We start from the raw sequence: 16,227 nt of genomic DNA, 5'->3' as shown, positions 1-16,227 counted from the left end.
TCTGTATTTAAGTCTCATGGTTTGCCTCCCTCTGTGTTTGAAATTATTTTTTCAAATGCAAGATTTTAACTGCTCCTTTCACTCTGCCTTTATCATCTCCATCTATATTCCTGCAAATACCACTACTTCTTATACTCGAGATCCTAGCTGTACTTCAGTATTCAAGAATCTGAAATGGGTCACTCTGGTCTTATTTCCATATTCTCACTAAGTCTTAAGGAAAAAAGAAATTGTCATGTCTTTCTCCCAACCTTGACCACATCTTCAATCCTTATCATGCCTCCAACCCTAAATGGAACACTAGATGTTAGGAACAAAGAGAAACAAGGAGGAGGAAGAGGAAGAAACAGAGAAAGTGGGAGTTGGCAGGTTGTAAGTGTGACCATGGGAATTTTCGGTTCGGGAAGTGGAACAGAGCACAAGGAGACCTACATACCCCAAGAGAACCAGCCCCCCACCTCCAACAAATGAAACCAAATTATCATTGCCCCCCCCATTTCCTAGGCATTTCAAAGAAATGGAAGATTATTAAGCTAAATTAAGATTTTTAAAAATCCACATTAGATTTGAGCTTTGTCTACCTTTCTACCCCTTTCTACTTTTATTTGTCACTGTAAATAAATAAGAAAAAGGTTTCTCACAGTCATTGATAATAACAATATTATATCTGCCTTAATGCTGCTCTATTATTAATTATTTGCATTACTAGGTTAAAAATATCCACTTACATGTGATAGACATGAAGACCATTTATATTTAGTTCTTACTTTAACATTGCTTCTTGTTTGGAGTTTAGTAACTTCAGAACAATGAAATTTCTACATTTATCTGTGGAGACCTCAATATTTGGACACAAATCTACATAACATAACATGGCATACTGGAAAGAGTACTTGCTGAAGAGCTGGGGAACTAACGGAGAAGTCCAAAGTGCTTCTGCTGAATGTAGGGTTTACACTGGTTGAAACCTCTTATCCATGTTTACCAAATTTGTCTGCCGAAAGGAGTCATAGGTTAGGGAACTAAAAGGACAGTTTCAAAGGCAGTTTTAAATGGCACGACTCTACAGTATTCTCCAAGCACCATGCAGTCCTAATATTGTAGGGTAGACTCTTTGGGCTAAGAAGGGCCTCCAAATGCCTGCAGGACCCAATATATGGAATGCCACTGTGACAAAGCAAACAAATCCCAGCTTTTCACATACCCAACAGCAAGCTATTTGTAGAAGTAGTGTCTATGGATATTTTTGAGTTGCATCTCTTAGGAGTATATGAAATATTGCTGATACACACACAGAGCAAGAAAAATAATTCTTTTCAAATAGTAGATAGAAATGAAGAACTTTCAGGGCCCAAAGATTCAGGTTATAAGGCTCATTGGACTATATGAGGATTACTAATAAAATTGACTTCACAAGCATCTATAAGTAAACATGCCTTTGATATGTACAACAAAACCAATAAAGTGTCACCAAATGGAAAACTCCAAAATATTTTATTAGACAACAGAAAATGTTTAATTTGGAGAGAAAAATATAATTTGACTCTGACAAAACCTTTCTTCTACTCTCATTTTATTCCTCAAAGTTAAAACCAATCATGTTTTTAAAACTAAAGTCCTAAGTGAGGTTCTAGAGAATAGCGACACAGCCAACCTGACAAAGGACTTTAATTTACATAACAGGGATGACCACTTACCACTCCTCCAAAATACTTTCCTATGTAGAAGTCATCGAGGCTGTGCAGTTCAAGGTAGGTGGCTCCTAGTTCTTTAGCCAGTTGGATCCCTTCGGTGGTAGTGACGCAGCTCCCCCTGTCTGAGGTGCACAGCGGGCAGGTACACGGCAAGTCTTCTGAGAAAATAAATACAAGTGACGAAGAGCTTTGGAATTAAACAGGAAAAAATACAATCTGAACGTTAAACAAGAAAGTAAGAGCTCATACCAGAACCATAGTTCAGGGACAGTTTAGTACATCCACTACCCACTGGATTCTGAATAAAAAACATCAACGTTAATAGAAAGGTCCCCTAAGTAAACAAGCTTTAAGTGCAAGAAGAAGAAACCATATTTTAGAAAAGAACTTAAAAATAAGTGAATATGTATTACCAAGGCTATTATAGTAATTAAACTTATCAGCTAGTAATGGAGGCCATGTTTCCCTTTATTCTATCCTGACATCCTCATTATCAACACAAATTTAAGAATTTAATTGCCCATAGAAACCATGGAAAACAGTGGGTTGGATCTTTTTTCTCTTTTCTTTTGTCTTTTCTTTTCTTCTTTCTTTCTTTCTGCTGATAAACTTGAAATATATTCACCAAATTGACTAGATCTGAATCTTCAAAGCTACAAAATTGCTACTCTTTGGAGAGTTCATACAAAGTACATTCTTATTAACCCAAACATTTCAATTATTAGTCTCTAAAGTATTCAAATATAAAGATCAAATTCAATCATTTATCTTTAAGATTAAAAAATCATGAACTAGGGGCGCCTGGGTGGCTCAGTCGGTTGAGTTTCCAGCTTCAGCTCAGGTCATGATCTCACGATTGTGGGTTCGAGCCTCACATCGGGCTCTGTGCTGACAGTTAGCTCAGAGCCTGGAGCCTGCTTCAGATTCTGTAACTCCCTTTCTCTCTGACCCTCCCATGTTCACGCTGTCTCTCTGTGTCTCTCAAAAATAAATAAAAAACATAAAAAAAATTTTAAAAATCATGAACTAAAAGAATAAAAACATTTTTATTAAAAATGTGAACTATCCCAAGAGTCATGGTTGTACCATGTACAGATCTATGACTGGGAAGGTGGTAGTTCAACTTTTCTATAAGAATAATCCTTAATAAAGCTAAAAAGATATGTTCCACTGTGGATTCATCAACCAGCTTTGTTTTGATTCATGACACATCAGATATGTCACTCTATAAAAGGCAGCCAAGTCAAAGGGGGATAAAACCATTTCTAGAAATGCATTTTGTTATAGATTAGCTACCCCAGGGAATCAGACTCTGAGATGGAGACTGGTGTGCTGGAGGTTTCTTGGGCAGGGGGTGCTCTTGGGAACAAATGGCTTCAGGGGTGAGGGAAGTAGGGCTGGGCAGAGAAGAAAATTTGAACTGCAATATAGCTACAACAAAGATCTCAGCAGATCCTACTGGGAGGTCTGGAGCACAGATGGCCTTTTAGAATTGTTCCTCATTTGGGGGAAAGACAGCTGGGCCTTTGTGTCCCTATATCAATTAAGATGAGTAATTAGATGAGGGCTGCCATGGACGAGCTGAACCTTGGGTAAGCAGCTTCTATCAGCACAAGGTAATCCCTAGGACCTGGGAAGGGACTCAGCTGTGGACCATCAGCAGCCAACAGTTCGATAACTGAGGGAGGAAGTATGGTGGCCCTCTAAGGACATTTAGGCAACTTCCCACAGCATACACAGCAAAATCCTTACCCATGACCTGCATGTAGATGGAACAGGTACACATACATATGGAGTGTTCTCTAAGGGTATTTAGTTCATATGCCTACTACGTAATGTAACTATTAATAATTTTAACTTCATTGAAAGCATTTGAGAGATCAGAGACCAGAAATTTACATCCTCCTTTTGCAGAGAAAGAAAGTGAGGCTCAGGGAAGATAAGTGACCTGTCTAAGTCTCCTGGTGTGTCAGAAGTGGAAAAACAATGATAAAACTGTTATTTGTGAAGTGAAATAAATGATAAGATAAAAATTTAGTTTGAGTAAAGAATTACTGAGTAAAGACATAGTGATTTAAAAGTTAAGTGTGGGTTCTCAAAATTAAACCATGAATTCTGAGTTTTTGCTTTTACTTTTTCAAAGATCATTTTAGTTTTGGAGCACATAAAGTTTTTATACAGAATTTAGCCTATCTGTAAAATAACACCGTGGTATTTTACATTCTTTACAAAGATTGATAAACAGTGCCTTTGATTTTCTGAAGACAGAGGCCTTCTTATGTCTACAAAGCTCTCCTTATGTTGATGGAATGGGGTGAGTAGGCAGACCATCTTATTAAACTGTATTTCTGAACAAAAATAAAGCAAAGTGTTCTAAGTGAAAAATTAAGTGAACATAATGTAAAAAATGTTTAACAAGTAATCTTGATTTGAAGGAAAATCCAACTCATTTCAGGTTTAACCCAGCTGAGCAGGCTTTCCATTGTGTGTAGCCATGACCCTTATTGACACATGCCTAGAAAATTCCTCTTCGCATCTCCCTGTGTCACAGAACACCTCTTTTTGTTCATTTGCACCCAAAAGGAAAAAATGTCTCATCATTAGGTGCTGGGCATAGCGGGAAAGCCAAGAAAACATCTATGGAATAAGTAAACCTACATTAAGCCTTTCATCAGGAGCAACCAGAGGACCCAAAATTATTTTAAATTGTAATGCCTTCTTCAGGAGACCACTCCTGTGAGCCTACTCAGGATCACAGGGACTCTGGGAATCAGCATTAGACTTCTTGTTAACACTGCAGTCTTTTTTCCTTCTCTTACGTGATAATCTTTTAAGGTGTTATCACTAATGTCTATTTTTAAAGCAAACACAAAGTAACTCTGGAATTCAAATGAACTGCATCTCTTTCAAAGCAGTGGCTTTCAGAATCTGAAGGGTAATTCTAATACAACGTTGCCAGTGCTTGAAAGTTTTCCTTTTAAGGGTTCTAGCTTAGTAGTGTACTTGGTTCTATCAGAATATCAAAAAGAAAAGAAGATAGGATGCCCATTTGGGGGAGCTCAAGGCTATGACTACCCCTAGGCATGTTCATAAAGAAAATTCTCTTTTAGAGATAGAGTCAATATTTAGTAAAAAGCCAAAAATGTGTTCAAAGCCAAATATGATGAAGACATATTGTTTTTGCTGAACTATTTCTAAAAAGAGCCGGTGAGAGGAATTACCAGAACACCCAGCACAGCCACATGTATCGCAAGGGACTGGGGGAGGGAAGCAGTACAAGTCCTTGGGCTGAATATCAGATTTAGCTTGCTAGTTACTTTGCACTCACATCTATATGTGAAATTAATTTCATCTTCTTTCAGACTATCACTAATTGAACAAATGTTTACTGAGCACCTACCATCCATCAAATAAGAAACATAAAGATAGGCAGACAAATGCTCATAGTCAACTGAGCCAACAGAGACAGGACTGCATAGAATTATAATATAATAAATATAATAAATACTAAAATGAAGGTGTACAAAATCACCATGGGAACAACAGAGAAGACATTAACTCTGACTGAGGGATTATGGAAGGCTTCACAAAAGAGGCAGTGATTTACTAGACAAGGATGAGTCTGCCATGCAGATGACAGGAGTTGTGCACAAGGGCACTCCAGTCGGGGGGCTGGGGCGGGGAACATATGCAGAGGTCTGGATGTGAGGAAAAACACAACACGTTAGCTTCCAGTTTCAAAACGGCCAACTAGCCTCAAATAGCAATCTCCTCTCCCTGAGAAATCACAGACATGATTAAATAAAGAGGGGAGGGAGAGGAGAGAGAGAGAAGGACGGAATGAGAAAGGAGGGAAAGGACAAAGGGAGGGGCTGGGGAAGGAGGAAACAAGCCATGGATATACAGCAACATTCATCAGCCCAGAAACCAGAAGCGCCTGGAAGGGTGAAGGCAGATGGCATAGGACCAAAGAGGGAAGCTGAGGCTCAGGGGACAGGTGGGAAGTCACACACTGGGCAACATCACGTGCACTCGCTGCTTAGTGATGGGGGGACAAGGAGGCCCAAGCACAACCGAGTGGAGATTAGTTGGAGACCCCAGTGGAAGCAGCTAGGCCTGCAGATCTCCTCTGAGCTCTCACTCCTACCCTGACCGCAGAGAGCAGTTGGGCAGAGGAGGAGAAAGGCATTAATCCAACAGAGAATCTACACTGCAAAACTAGGCAAACCGAGAATTGTGCAGGGGCACTGCACTTGGGCAGCTCAGGTGGTCGAGCATCCAACTCTTGATGTGGGCTCAGGTCATATCCCAGGGTCATGGGATCAAGCCCCCAATTGGACTCCATCCTGAATGTGGAGACTGCTTGGATTTCTCTCTCACTCTCCCTCTGTTCCACCCCTGCTCATATGTGTGCATGCACACATATGCGAGCCCTCTCTCAAAGTAAATACTTAACTTTAAAAAAAGAACTATCCAAAATTTAAGAAGCATTCATACCATGAAATAAAATCTCATCAGATGGAAGGACTAAGAATGCCTCCCTCAAAACAAGACTTAAGAGATAATCAAAACAGAATCTTAAATAAGTATAATTAATTGAGAGAGGTTTTCTTCTTAAAGTATTTACATGCTTAAAACAGGAAGAAGAAATTAACCAATTAAAGATCTTGGATATAGGAAGCTTTTGAAATTGAAAAAAAAATGTAATAACATAAAAAAGCAGGAGACACATCAGAAGTAATTTGTGAGCGGAGAAAAAAGACCAAAGGATTCTCCATAATACAACAAAGAGAAAAAAAGGGTTAGGAAATATAAAAGGAAGATAAGAGAAATAGAGGAGAGCTCCAGAAGTCTCATCATCAGTCCAATAAGAGAACAAAAAGGACAGAATAGAGAAAATATACAGAAGGTGATAGCTGAGGAAATCATGAAGTTGAGACTTCTAAATAAAGACAATAGAACAAGCAAATAGTTCCTTGCAACAGGTACATAAGACACAAGAGAGTATGCTCTACAAAGCTGAAGCAGGGGCGCCTGGGTGGCTCAGCTGGTTATGCGACTGACTGAGGCTCAGGTCATGATCTCGTGGTTTGTGGGTTCAAGCCCCATGTCGGGCTCTGTGCAGACCGCTCAGAGCCTGGGGCCTGCTTCAGATTCTGTGTCTCTCTATCTCTCCCCTGCTCATTCTCTCTCTCTCTCTCTCTCTCTCTCTCTCTCTCTCTCTCTCTCTCTTTCTCTCTCTCTCTCAAAACTAAACAAACATTAAAAAAAAAAAGAATTTCGGTTGCCAGTCATAACACTTGTCTGAACAGGCATATATAAAATAGTATGAAAAAAAGGCTGAAGCAGCAGTCAGGAGCTACATCATGAAGGATCTTGTATTTTAGGTAAGACTTATAAGAGAAAAGTATTGAAGTGAGATGCAAATACTGGATGACAATAAGGGTATCAATAGGAACCCATGATTAAAGGAAATATATGGCTTTATTCAATGAGAGGGTCTGGAAGCAATGACACTTAAAGTTATGAACACCCCTAAAGCCCAGGTCTTGGTTTCTAAATATTGCTCACCAAATGGAACCCAGGCTCCCTGAAGAAATGACTAATTCCAGAGCTGGAGTGGGTAGTATAAGGTGAGCCCGGAATACCTTATCTCAGAAAATAAGGAAGAACTCAGATATCAATTGGAACTAGTCTAAAAAGACTTCCTTCATGCAACTTTGGGGTAATATGAGCAACAGAAAGAAGAAGGAGAAGAAAAGGTTATAAAATATGGAATTTAAAAAACAAATCCATAAATCATAATGATTCTAAAAGATGTGGGAGCAGAGAGTAGGGAAAGCTCTACATACAGAAGAATACCAACTAATATGTGTAGGAGGAATGACAGAAAATCACTATTTTGCAATCAGAATGATCACAAATGAAGGAATTATGCAAAATAATGGGCTTAGATTCTTTATAAATGTCAATGTTATGAAAGATTACAAAAAAGACTAGGGAACTGCTCTGGATTTAAAAAGACTAGAAAGACATAACAATTAAATACAACGGGTAGTCCTTAGTGACATTCTGGATTTAAAAAGAACAGTTTTGGAACAACTGGGAAAATGTGAATATGGATTATGTTTAAAATAATAATATAATAGATAATATAAGTCACATTTCTTGAATAATGATTGCATTATAGTTGATAGGAGAATGGCACAGTCTTAGGTAATACATGCAGAATTAATTAGGATTGAAGAAATCCCATAATTTTATAATTTACTCCTAAACCAAAAAGAGAGAGAGAGAGAAAATGTGTGTGTGTGTGTGTGTGTGCGTGTGTGTGTGTGTGTGTGTTGCAACCTCTAGGATTCGTTGTTCTCTTCTAGTCAATTTTCTTAAGTTTGAAATTTTGCAAATAAAAGAAAAATAGAAGAAAGTTTCTAAGGAATTTAAAAGCAATGGCTATCATGATCTGACTTGTATTCTAGGATGTTTATTCTGAGAGTATTAATTTCAGAAAGAAGCAAGGCAAGAAGACCAGAGGCCAATTTACCATAAAACTGATGAACCCTTATCTTTTGGGTCCTTTCCAAAGCCCTGGAAGAAACCTAAGCAATAGATTCTTTAACATACTTGTTTGATTTTACAAAATTTGCAAAATAAGATATTCTTACTACGCCTGGTTAAGACCACTGTCTCTTTTCCATTCCAACTCCCTTCACCTTCCATCAGGCAGCTCTGAAGTAATGACAGGCATTTCTTGGGATTCTGCTATGGGATTTGAAATTTGTTTAGTGAGATATTATTTGTGGTTTGCAGTCACTTCCTTGTACGTTAAATGTTTGAGAACTGGCTTGGTACACGAATAGCTTTCTGGAATGCTTCTGTCCCTCAATGTGCAGATTTGTTTGGTGTCTTGAAGACAAACATGCCAAGCTGAAAGAGGAACACAATATAAACTATAATGCCCCACACTGAAAAGATGTGAAGAGCAAAGAAATACACTGGAAGAAAAACTAATTCTTATCTTCTTCTCTACACAGAAAATAACAAAAGCAGTTCTCTTAGGGAGAAGCGATCAAAGACTACACAGTCAACAAATAAAAGGAAATGTCAAGCTGTTAAATAATAGAAATATTCTTTAAATGTTTGTGGTATTTGACAGTATTTTAGATTTGCAACTCATCATGCTTCCTTTTCTCATTCTAAATATCCCCAAGTGTGTGTGTTATAGTTTTTTTCCTGACAAGCACCATGTTCCATGTCCTACAAAATCAGGAACTACCCTTTGAGACCAAGAAGGTCACTATGACAATAATTACATGGCTGGGATCTGAAATCCAATGAAGAAAAAGAGAAACCATTGAGTTTGAGGTTTATTTGAAATGTAAAATGAAAATGGCTTCCTCTTCAACCAGATATGGGAAATGGGAGGAAAGCTGGGTTGGATGATTCTAGTTTGGGTGAATGGATGGGTTTCACATCATTCACCAAGGCAGGGAATTCATCAGAAAGAGGAAGATTCTGTGAAGATACCGGTCAGAAGAGAAACTAGAGCCAGAGAAACAGACTGGGTATTCATCAGTGTCTATACAGGGAAAGGGAAAGCAACAGATTTAACAGATTTAAGGTCAGCATAAACAGCAAGAAGTAAGGCCAAATGATGGAATCCTGGGCAACAACTAAGGCTGTGTTGGTTCAATATGTGTGCGGTGGGGGCGGGGCGGGGGGCGGTGGTGTTGACCAGTAAGAAGACAGAGAATTAAAACAACCAAGAAACAAAGAGTAGCTTTTTTAATTGAAGGGAGAGATGTGTTTGAATAACTTCAATGAATGAATTGTTATTAAAATATAAACCAAATTAAAGATAAATTAAACGTAAATGGACATCAAATTTGGTAATAAGCATTTAACTAGTAACCCTGGGTGAGAACAAACACAGTGTAATTGTGAAAGTCAAAGTCAGATAGTAGTGGACTGAAGAATAAATGGGAAGTTAGGAAGTGGACTCAGGAAGTGTGGGTGACTCTTTCAAGAATCGAGGCCTGCAATAGAAAGAAACTTAGGGACACAGAGGGGATGTGGGGTCAAGGAGGGGTCAAGCCTCCTTTATTTGTGTCTTCTAATGCTAAACATACACCTGCCCTACCACTATGACCCCAAATCCTAAACCCAGGAAGCAACTTAAGCATCATTAAAAGGAGAATGAATAAATAAATCACAGCACATTCACACAACTGAAAAATATACAGCAAAATAACAAACTATAGGTAAGTGCAACATGGATATATGTCAAAAATATTAAGCTGACTGAAGTTAGACAGAAGACGCTACACATGGAATAACTCCATTTGTATAAAGTTCTAGAATAGTAGAACTAATCTAGACTGTTGGAAGTCAGAAGAGCGGCTATCTCCAGGGAGAGGTGCTATTCCTAGGGAGGAGGCATGAGAGAGCCTTCCAAAGTGAGGCAGCTGCACGGAGGTATGTGTATGTAGAAAGGCATTAAGCTGCACTCCAGGATTAGAGAAATTTACATCCTTTACTTTGCTATACCTTAATGACAAGGGAAAAAAAATCAATGAATAAAATTTAAAGACAGCCTCACTGAGGAAATACCACTAAAAAGAACTATCAAAATACCACCAAATCAATGCGAATTCCAGGCTGACCCTAGGAGATCGGACAACGATTCTCACAGCAGCGGCTGCTGGCACTGGCTGACCCAGAGGAGTCCAGTAGCCTCGGAGTCAATGCTCCGCTCCCTCAGACGCTGTCCGGCTGTCACCGGCGAATACAGCGCACTCACTACTCGCTGCCTAAAAATCCTGCGCCTCAGCTCGATTCCTTCTGCCGACAATCTCTCCTTCCCACTGGACAGACCTTCAGAATGTCAGAAAGAATCTTCCAGGGCTCAGCGCCAGCCTCTCCTATATGAGAAGAACACCTCCTTCACTAGTGTCAAGAGTAATTTAGACAACAAATCTGTACCCGCCAGAATCACAGCAGCAGTCAGTGACACTTTCTTTCTTTTGAGGTCTCACTATCACACCCTGTGATGAAGACATTAACAGCTGGCATTTGAACGCAGTGATTTTATTCCCCCCCCAGAGCCCCATATTAATCATTAATAAACTTAGCACTATCTAAAATTAACACGGTACCTGCATTCTTACCACACACAAAAAATTAAATACTTACCATTTTGTCTGGTGCCAACAGCAGCAATGATTACTGGAACTGAATTTAAGGCCCTTTTAATCACTGGAATATAATTATCCTTTACTTCGTGGAATGAAAACTTGTCATTTACGTTGTATTTGATCACAATGATGTCGGCACTCCCAATAAGATTTCTAGACGTATACCAATCACTGTCAAAAATGTCCTAAACCAAAATACAAAGAGCACTCTTTAGTGATCTTCAAATCAATCATGAAATAAAATGTAACACAGTAAAGTTTTTGCTATAGTTTTCAGAATTCATATAATGAATTTATTTTTAAATAACTACCTAAAATTAAAAATGTTTGAAGCCTACCAACTTTTCCATTTTTATGTATTCATTCAGCCCAGACAGCAGTGTCGTTGAACTATAAAACAGACCTAGGGAATCACTGTCTGTCTGATGAAATAAGCAATCTCTTTCAACATGTGTACTTTAAAATAAGCACTTTGTTTTAAAATTATGCCATGCTTTTATCACTACAGAAGTCTGAAAATGTTAACACGGTGGCATTAGATGCTAGAGCACCAGTATGAGTAAGGAAGCTTCAAAGGATTTTCTGTGACCCAGTTAGACACTGCAGGGGTGTTTAAGTGTTTTAAATAGCAATGCATTGTGAAATCTGTGGAGTTCCATATATTTTATTCATATTTTCAAAATTTATATATGCCTTTCAACTTTACTCACCCTTTGGACAGTAATGTATATGTATAATGTATGTGTGTATGTATGTGTGTATGTTTCATAAAAAGATGCTAAGTATCATAAAGTGTTAACATGGTAAAGAATGGATTTTCAATTCATGTATTTAGCTTATATAAACTAAAAATTCAAGATAAACCTTTTAATTTTGAAATTTTTTCTTTTCGACCACAGTTAATAATACTTCTATATAAAATCAGGGCCAAAAGTAATTTATTATGAACCCTTCTCCTTAAAAACTTTGATACTTTAAAAGTACCTTTCAAGTTTCTTTATGTGAATAGTAGCATTAGAAAAATTTGCTTATACATCTTAATATCACAGCTAAGTATGCATTAGTAGCTTTTTTCTCATATTCTAGTTGACTATTAATCATTATTTATCCTTTCCTGTGGCCTTTGCTATGTATTTCCAGGATATTATATGGCTAGATTAAAAAAATAGTCAGGTGTGACTAACAGGTCCAGAAACTGTTGGCCTATGAAAGTTTGCACTTTAAAACACGGTAATAATGCCGGAATCAATCCGTCAACATCCATGTGACAGAGCTATTATCCTATGATGGAAAATTCTGGAGAAGTGTTACACAGCAATGCCCTTTAACAGAGAGAGTTGCTTCTCACCAGTATGTACACCAGCCTCTCCCAATTCCCTATACCCACCCCCCACCCGCTTCCTACGAGTACACTCAGAGTAAATGTTTGGATATGAATACCCTATTGAAAGCAGGAGCATTGAAAAAGGAAGATTAAAAAAACCAACAAAGAAAAGCAGGCGAACTATGGGGATATAAACACCAAAGGCAAAGTCCTAAACTTGGAAGAGGAGGGAAGAGGGGGAGAAGGGATGTGGGACGCGGATCAAGAAAACGTGAAGGCTTCCCAGCAGAGCTCTGTGCTCATTTCCAAATCCCAAACCACAAATCCATTCAGTTCCAAATGTATCTGTTATAGTATCTAAGTTCAAAGGAAACAAGCATTAACAGGGCATATAAGTACAACAAAGAAAGAGAACAAAGTCAGATGAATGAGCTTAAAGAAAACTAAAAAAAAAACCTAAAAATAGGTGGGACCAACATTAAACACCATTTAACTCTGAGAGAACAAATCAAAAGTAACTGCTCTTTGCATTCCAAAGAGTAGAAAATTCCAGCGTTATGGAAGAGGTGTACTGGGGAAAAAGGAGACATTGAGAGGGAAATGTCAGGAGAAAATGGGTTTTGGCATCATTATCACTGTTGTACTGAGGATATAAAGAATATAAATAATTACATTTTTAAAACATCAGTTTCAAATCCTGCACAGGAGAAGCGTGCATGCCTTACCTCACTTTTTTTTTGTGGTGTATTTCTGGTAAACAGGAAAAGATCTAGAAATAAAATAATATAACTGCCCCCCCAAAAAAATAGGTGGGTTTGAGAGAGACATCCTAAATAATGAACTACATAAAATGCAGCTGAAATGCATTAATTTAAAAGTGTCAAGTATATATACTGCAAGGATCCAGAGTAAGGCCACGATCTACAGAAGAAACAAGAGAAGTACAAACTGTCTCATTCCAGTTCCAAGGAAAGAACACCACATTCCTAGTTAAACTGTGTTAAAGAGAAAATGTTCCCCTGGTTTCTAGAAATATGAAGGAAATAAAATTCTCCCACCCCTTGTAAATCACTTCCAGGATTTCCTCTAGGAGGTTATGCAATGCAAAGACTGCAGCCACATTTGGAGAGTGGAACTCATCCTTTTTTAAAATAATCTAAATGTTTATAGCTTAACAACGATTTTATTCTGCTTGACAGTGGGGCTGCAAAGTACTGCCTTGTACTTTGCACCGAGTACTTCTAAGCACTCACACACCTGCCTCTGTGTACTAACACGTGTACTACATTTGTGTGAATCTTGAATGGTGTACAGGAAAACTTCTGCTTACTGTAAGGGACACATGGCTATACTGAAGTTGTAATAAACACCCTATTATAGGAACTATCACCTGCTGAGTACCTACTACATGTCAGCTTCTGCACTAAGAACTTTACGTGTACTCCCTCATTTACTCTTCAGCACAGCTCTAGGAGGCAGGGATTATTTTTATTTTATACATAGGAAAAATGAGGCTAAGGGAGCATAGCTGACCCACCAAGGAAAATCACCAAGTAGCAACGAGGGGATCTGAAACCAGGTCCTTCTGCTGTCAAAACCTGCGCTCTATCTGCTCTGCTATATTGAATATTCTGTTTCAGTACATGTTAAGTATCAGCTGATAAATACAATCCACTTGAGTATCTCTGACAAGACTTTTACTTACCATCAAGAAAAGCACCTTATAAAATGAAATTACAAATATATCCTCTTATGTTTGAAGATCATTATAACCCCAAAAAGTGTGCCTGGTTACAAACTCAATGCCTTAAACAGGGCCAGAGTCTAAACAAACAAAAGGTTAAGATTAGCCCAATAAAATGCAACAATCAGTATATGGCAAAAATCTAGACTACAGAACCTTATTTTAATCCATCCATCTACTACAACAGGTGAGATCACAAATATTGTCTTTTAGCTAAATTAACATAAACAGGAAAGAGCTAACAGCTCAAAGAAAACACAGGAAAAGTAATCCTAATGTCCAACAAGCAAAAATTTATTTTATTTTCCCTACCTTTATTTACTCACTCAACATTTGTTCCATTGCCTGTAGTAAAACCAGTAAGTTTTTAGACTATGCTATCTTTCACAATGAAATGGCCAAAGTGGAAAAAAAAAAGGTGTTTCATTTGCTTGCATGGACTCCAGCCAGTAAGCTCGTTATCAATGCTTCTTGTGACTGGCATCATCACTGTCATCAACGGGAGTTCAATACCACCCCAGTAATGGAAAAGCCTGTTTTCATTTATTTTAGCCCATTAACATAACTTTAACTGAAAATTTATTTGGCTATAGTAATCTTTTCTTTCCATAATTTGCATAAGATATTTTCTTATGTGCAATTCCTTACATTCCTTTAGAAAGATGTATTAGTTCCCCATAGCACCTAGTTTTTTAAGATTGCTATTTAAACATAAAATCTCACATAACGCGAATTTGTATTTTCTTTTTCAGACACTCAGCTTTCTTGTTATAAAATACAATCTTTAGCTTTAGTTATACTATTATAACTCCAATGCCAGTAAAGAGTCAGAAATTTTCAAATAAGATTAAATGAAAACATTCAGATTATTACTGTTATTGCGTACCTCATTATTCACATTATTGTGTACTAAAAATACTTAATGTGTCAGAGAGTAGATTCCTCTCTCATTTATCAAGCACTCAAGAATCAGACTTGAACTTTATTGACTTGGTTACCATTTATTTTAATTATGCAAATTTTAAAGCTTTTTGAAAATTCCACGCAGTATTATTATTTCTGATGTATCAATGGTATCTGGATTATTAAAATTAAAAACATGAATTAAAAATTTTAAAGGTGGATAGTATTATATAAATGAGTGCTTTAAAATTAATTCTCAGGCCCTTTCTCTTCTTCCTCTCCTCTCCAGGGGTCCTATTTCTGAACAGCCCCAGTGAAATTTATTTTTGCTTGTGTTGAGCTTTCAGGGGACTTTATTTTTAGAACACTAATATTACACTATCACCCACAGGGTAGGCATGAAAAAACACTGCTCTCTGCCGGTGAAACTTAGTGACCCCGTCCCTTGGGGTTGTCACATTCAGCTGCCAGCTACCAAGGGACAACCTACAGTCGTGAAGTGTAAGAGTAAGCGCTCCAAGTTCCCACTGGGGCTTTTTGCCTTCCAAGAGTGTTCTCTGACCGGGCTGCCCCCCCGCCCAGTGAAACAATGGAAAACGAAGATTTTTCCCAAAGATGTTTTACTGCCCAGGTGACCCGGACGGTCCAGCTCCATGAAAGCGGGGGAAAAGAGGGAGGAGGAAAACAAATCAAAGAAAAGCTCCGTCAGCCTCTGCACTGAGCAGTTGCCGCCCCTTACCCAGACGGGACAGTCGTGGACCACCAGCTTGACATTCCCGAACGCGCTGGCCTGATACTCGGTGAACACGGGACGTGCGACTGTACTGGTGGCGTTCAGCAACAAGCTGCTTTCGTCCCCCGAGACCAGGGGGCTTCGCCCCAGGTAAGTGCGGATGAGCCCCGACGGCCGATTGTCCTGGTGAAACGCGTCCCCTTCGTTCCCGAGCGCCACGATGTGAATGGACCTACACGACCGAGAGGGGGAAGGGGGGAGGAGAGGCGCGTGGTCAGCGCGAGGATCTCTTTAATCAGAACAGGAAGTGCGGGGGGCAGCGCGAGGCGAGGGGGGGCGAAAGCCCCTCGCGCTGGGGCGCACGACACGCGTTGGGGTAGAGACAATGGCAGGACCGCGACGCGTACGTACATGATCTCAAATCCAAGGGCAGGGCGGCGACTTGGAGAAAAGCGGCTCCTCGCGGCCTCTCGGGGCCAGGCGGCTGCGTATTCACCCGCAATCAGCTCATCCCCGGCCGCGTCCTCCTCGCGCGCCTCCACCGCGGCGCGGCCGACGCAGAGCGGGCCCGCGCGAGCCGGCGAGCGAGCGACCCAGGGGGCCGGAGACGTGCGAGTCGGACCGTGTGCGCGCTG

At 39.2% G+C, this 16,227-nt stretch overlaps 1 protein-coding gene across 1 annotated transcript in view; it reads right to left on the bottom strand.

Moving 5' to 3' along the window:
* RHOBTB3 (Rho related BTB domain containing 3) overlaps positions 1–16,195 on the bottom strand; it is a 53,192-nt gene extending 36,997 nt beyond the window's left edge. Inside the window, exons 1-4 of the mRNA XM_029942624.1 lie at positions 16,004–16,195; positions 15,599–15,824; positions 10,887–11,073; positions 1,698–1,852 (exon numbers count right to left, since the gene is read on the bottom strand). Coding sequence (XP_029798484.1) covers positions 1,698–1,852; positions 10,887–11,073; positions 15,599–15,824; positions 16,004–16,005 — 570 coding nt within the window. The 5' untranslated portion in view covers positions 16,006–16,195. The remainder of the gene's footprint in view (positions 1–1,697; positions 1,853–10,886; positions 11,074–15,598; positions 15,825–16,003) is intronic.
* Positions 16,196–16,227: the final 32 nt, after the last annotated feature.

The sequence above is a fragment of the Suricata suricatta genome, chromosome 6, assembly GCF_006229205.1.
Source record: "Suricata suricatta isolate VVHF042 chromosome 6, meerkat_22Aug2017_6uvM2_HiC, whole genome shotgun sequence".
NCBI classification, from domain to species: domain Eukaryota; kingdom Metazoa; phylum Chordata; class Mammalia; order Carnivora; family Herpestidae; genus Suricata; species Suricata suricatta.
This window is presented reverse-complemented; position numbering and strand designations above follow the sequence as displayed.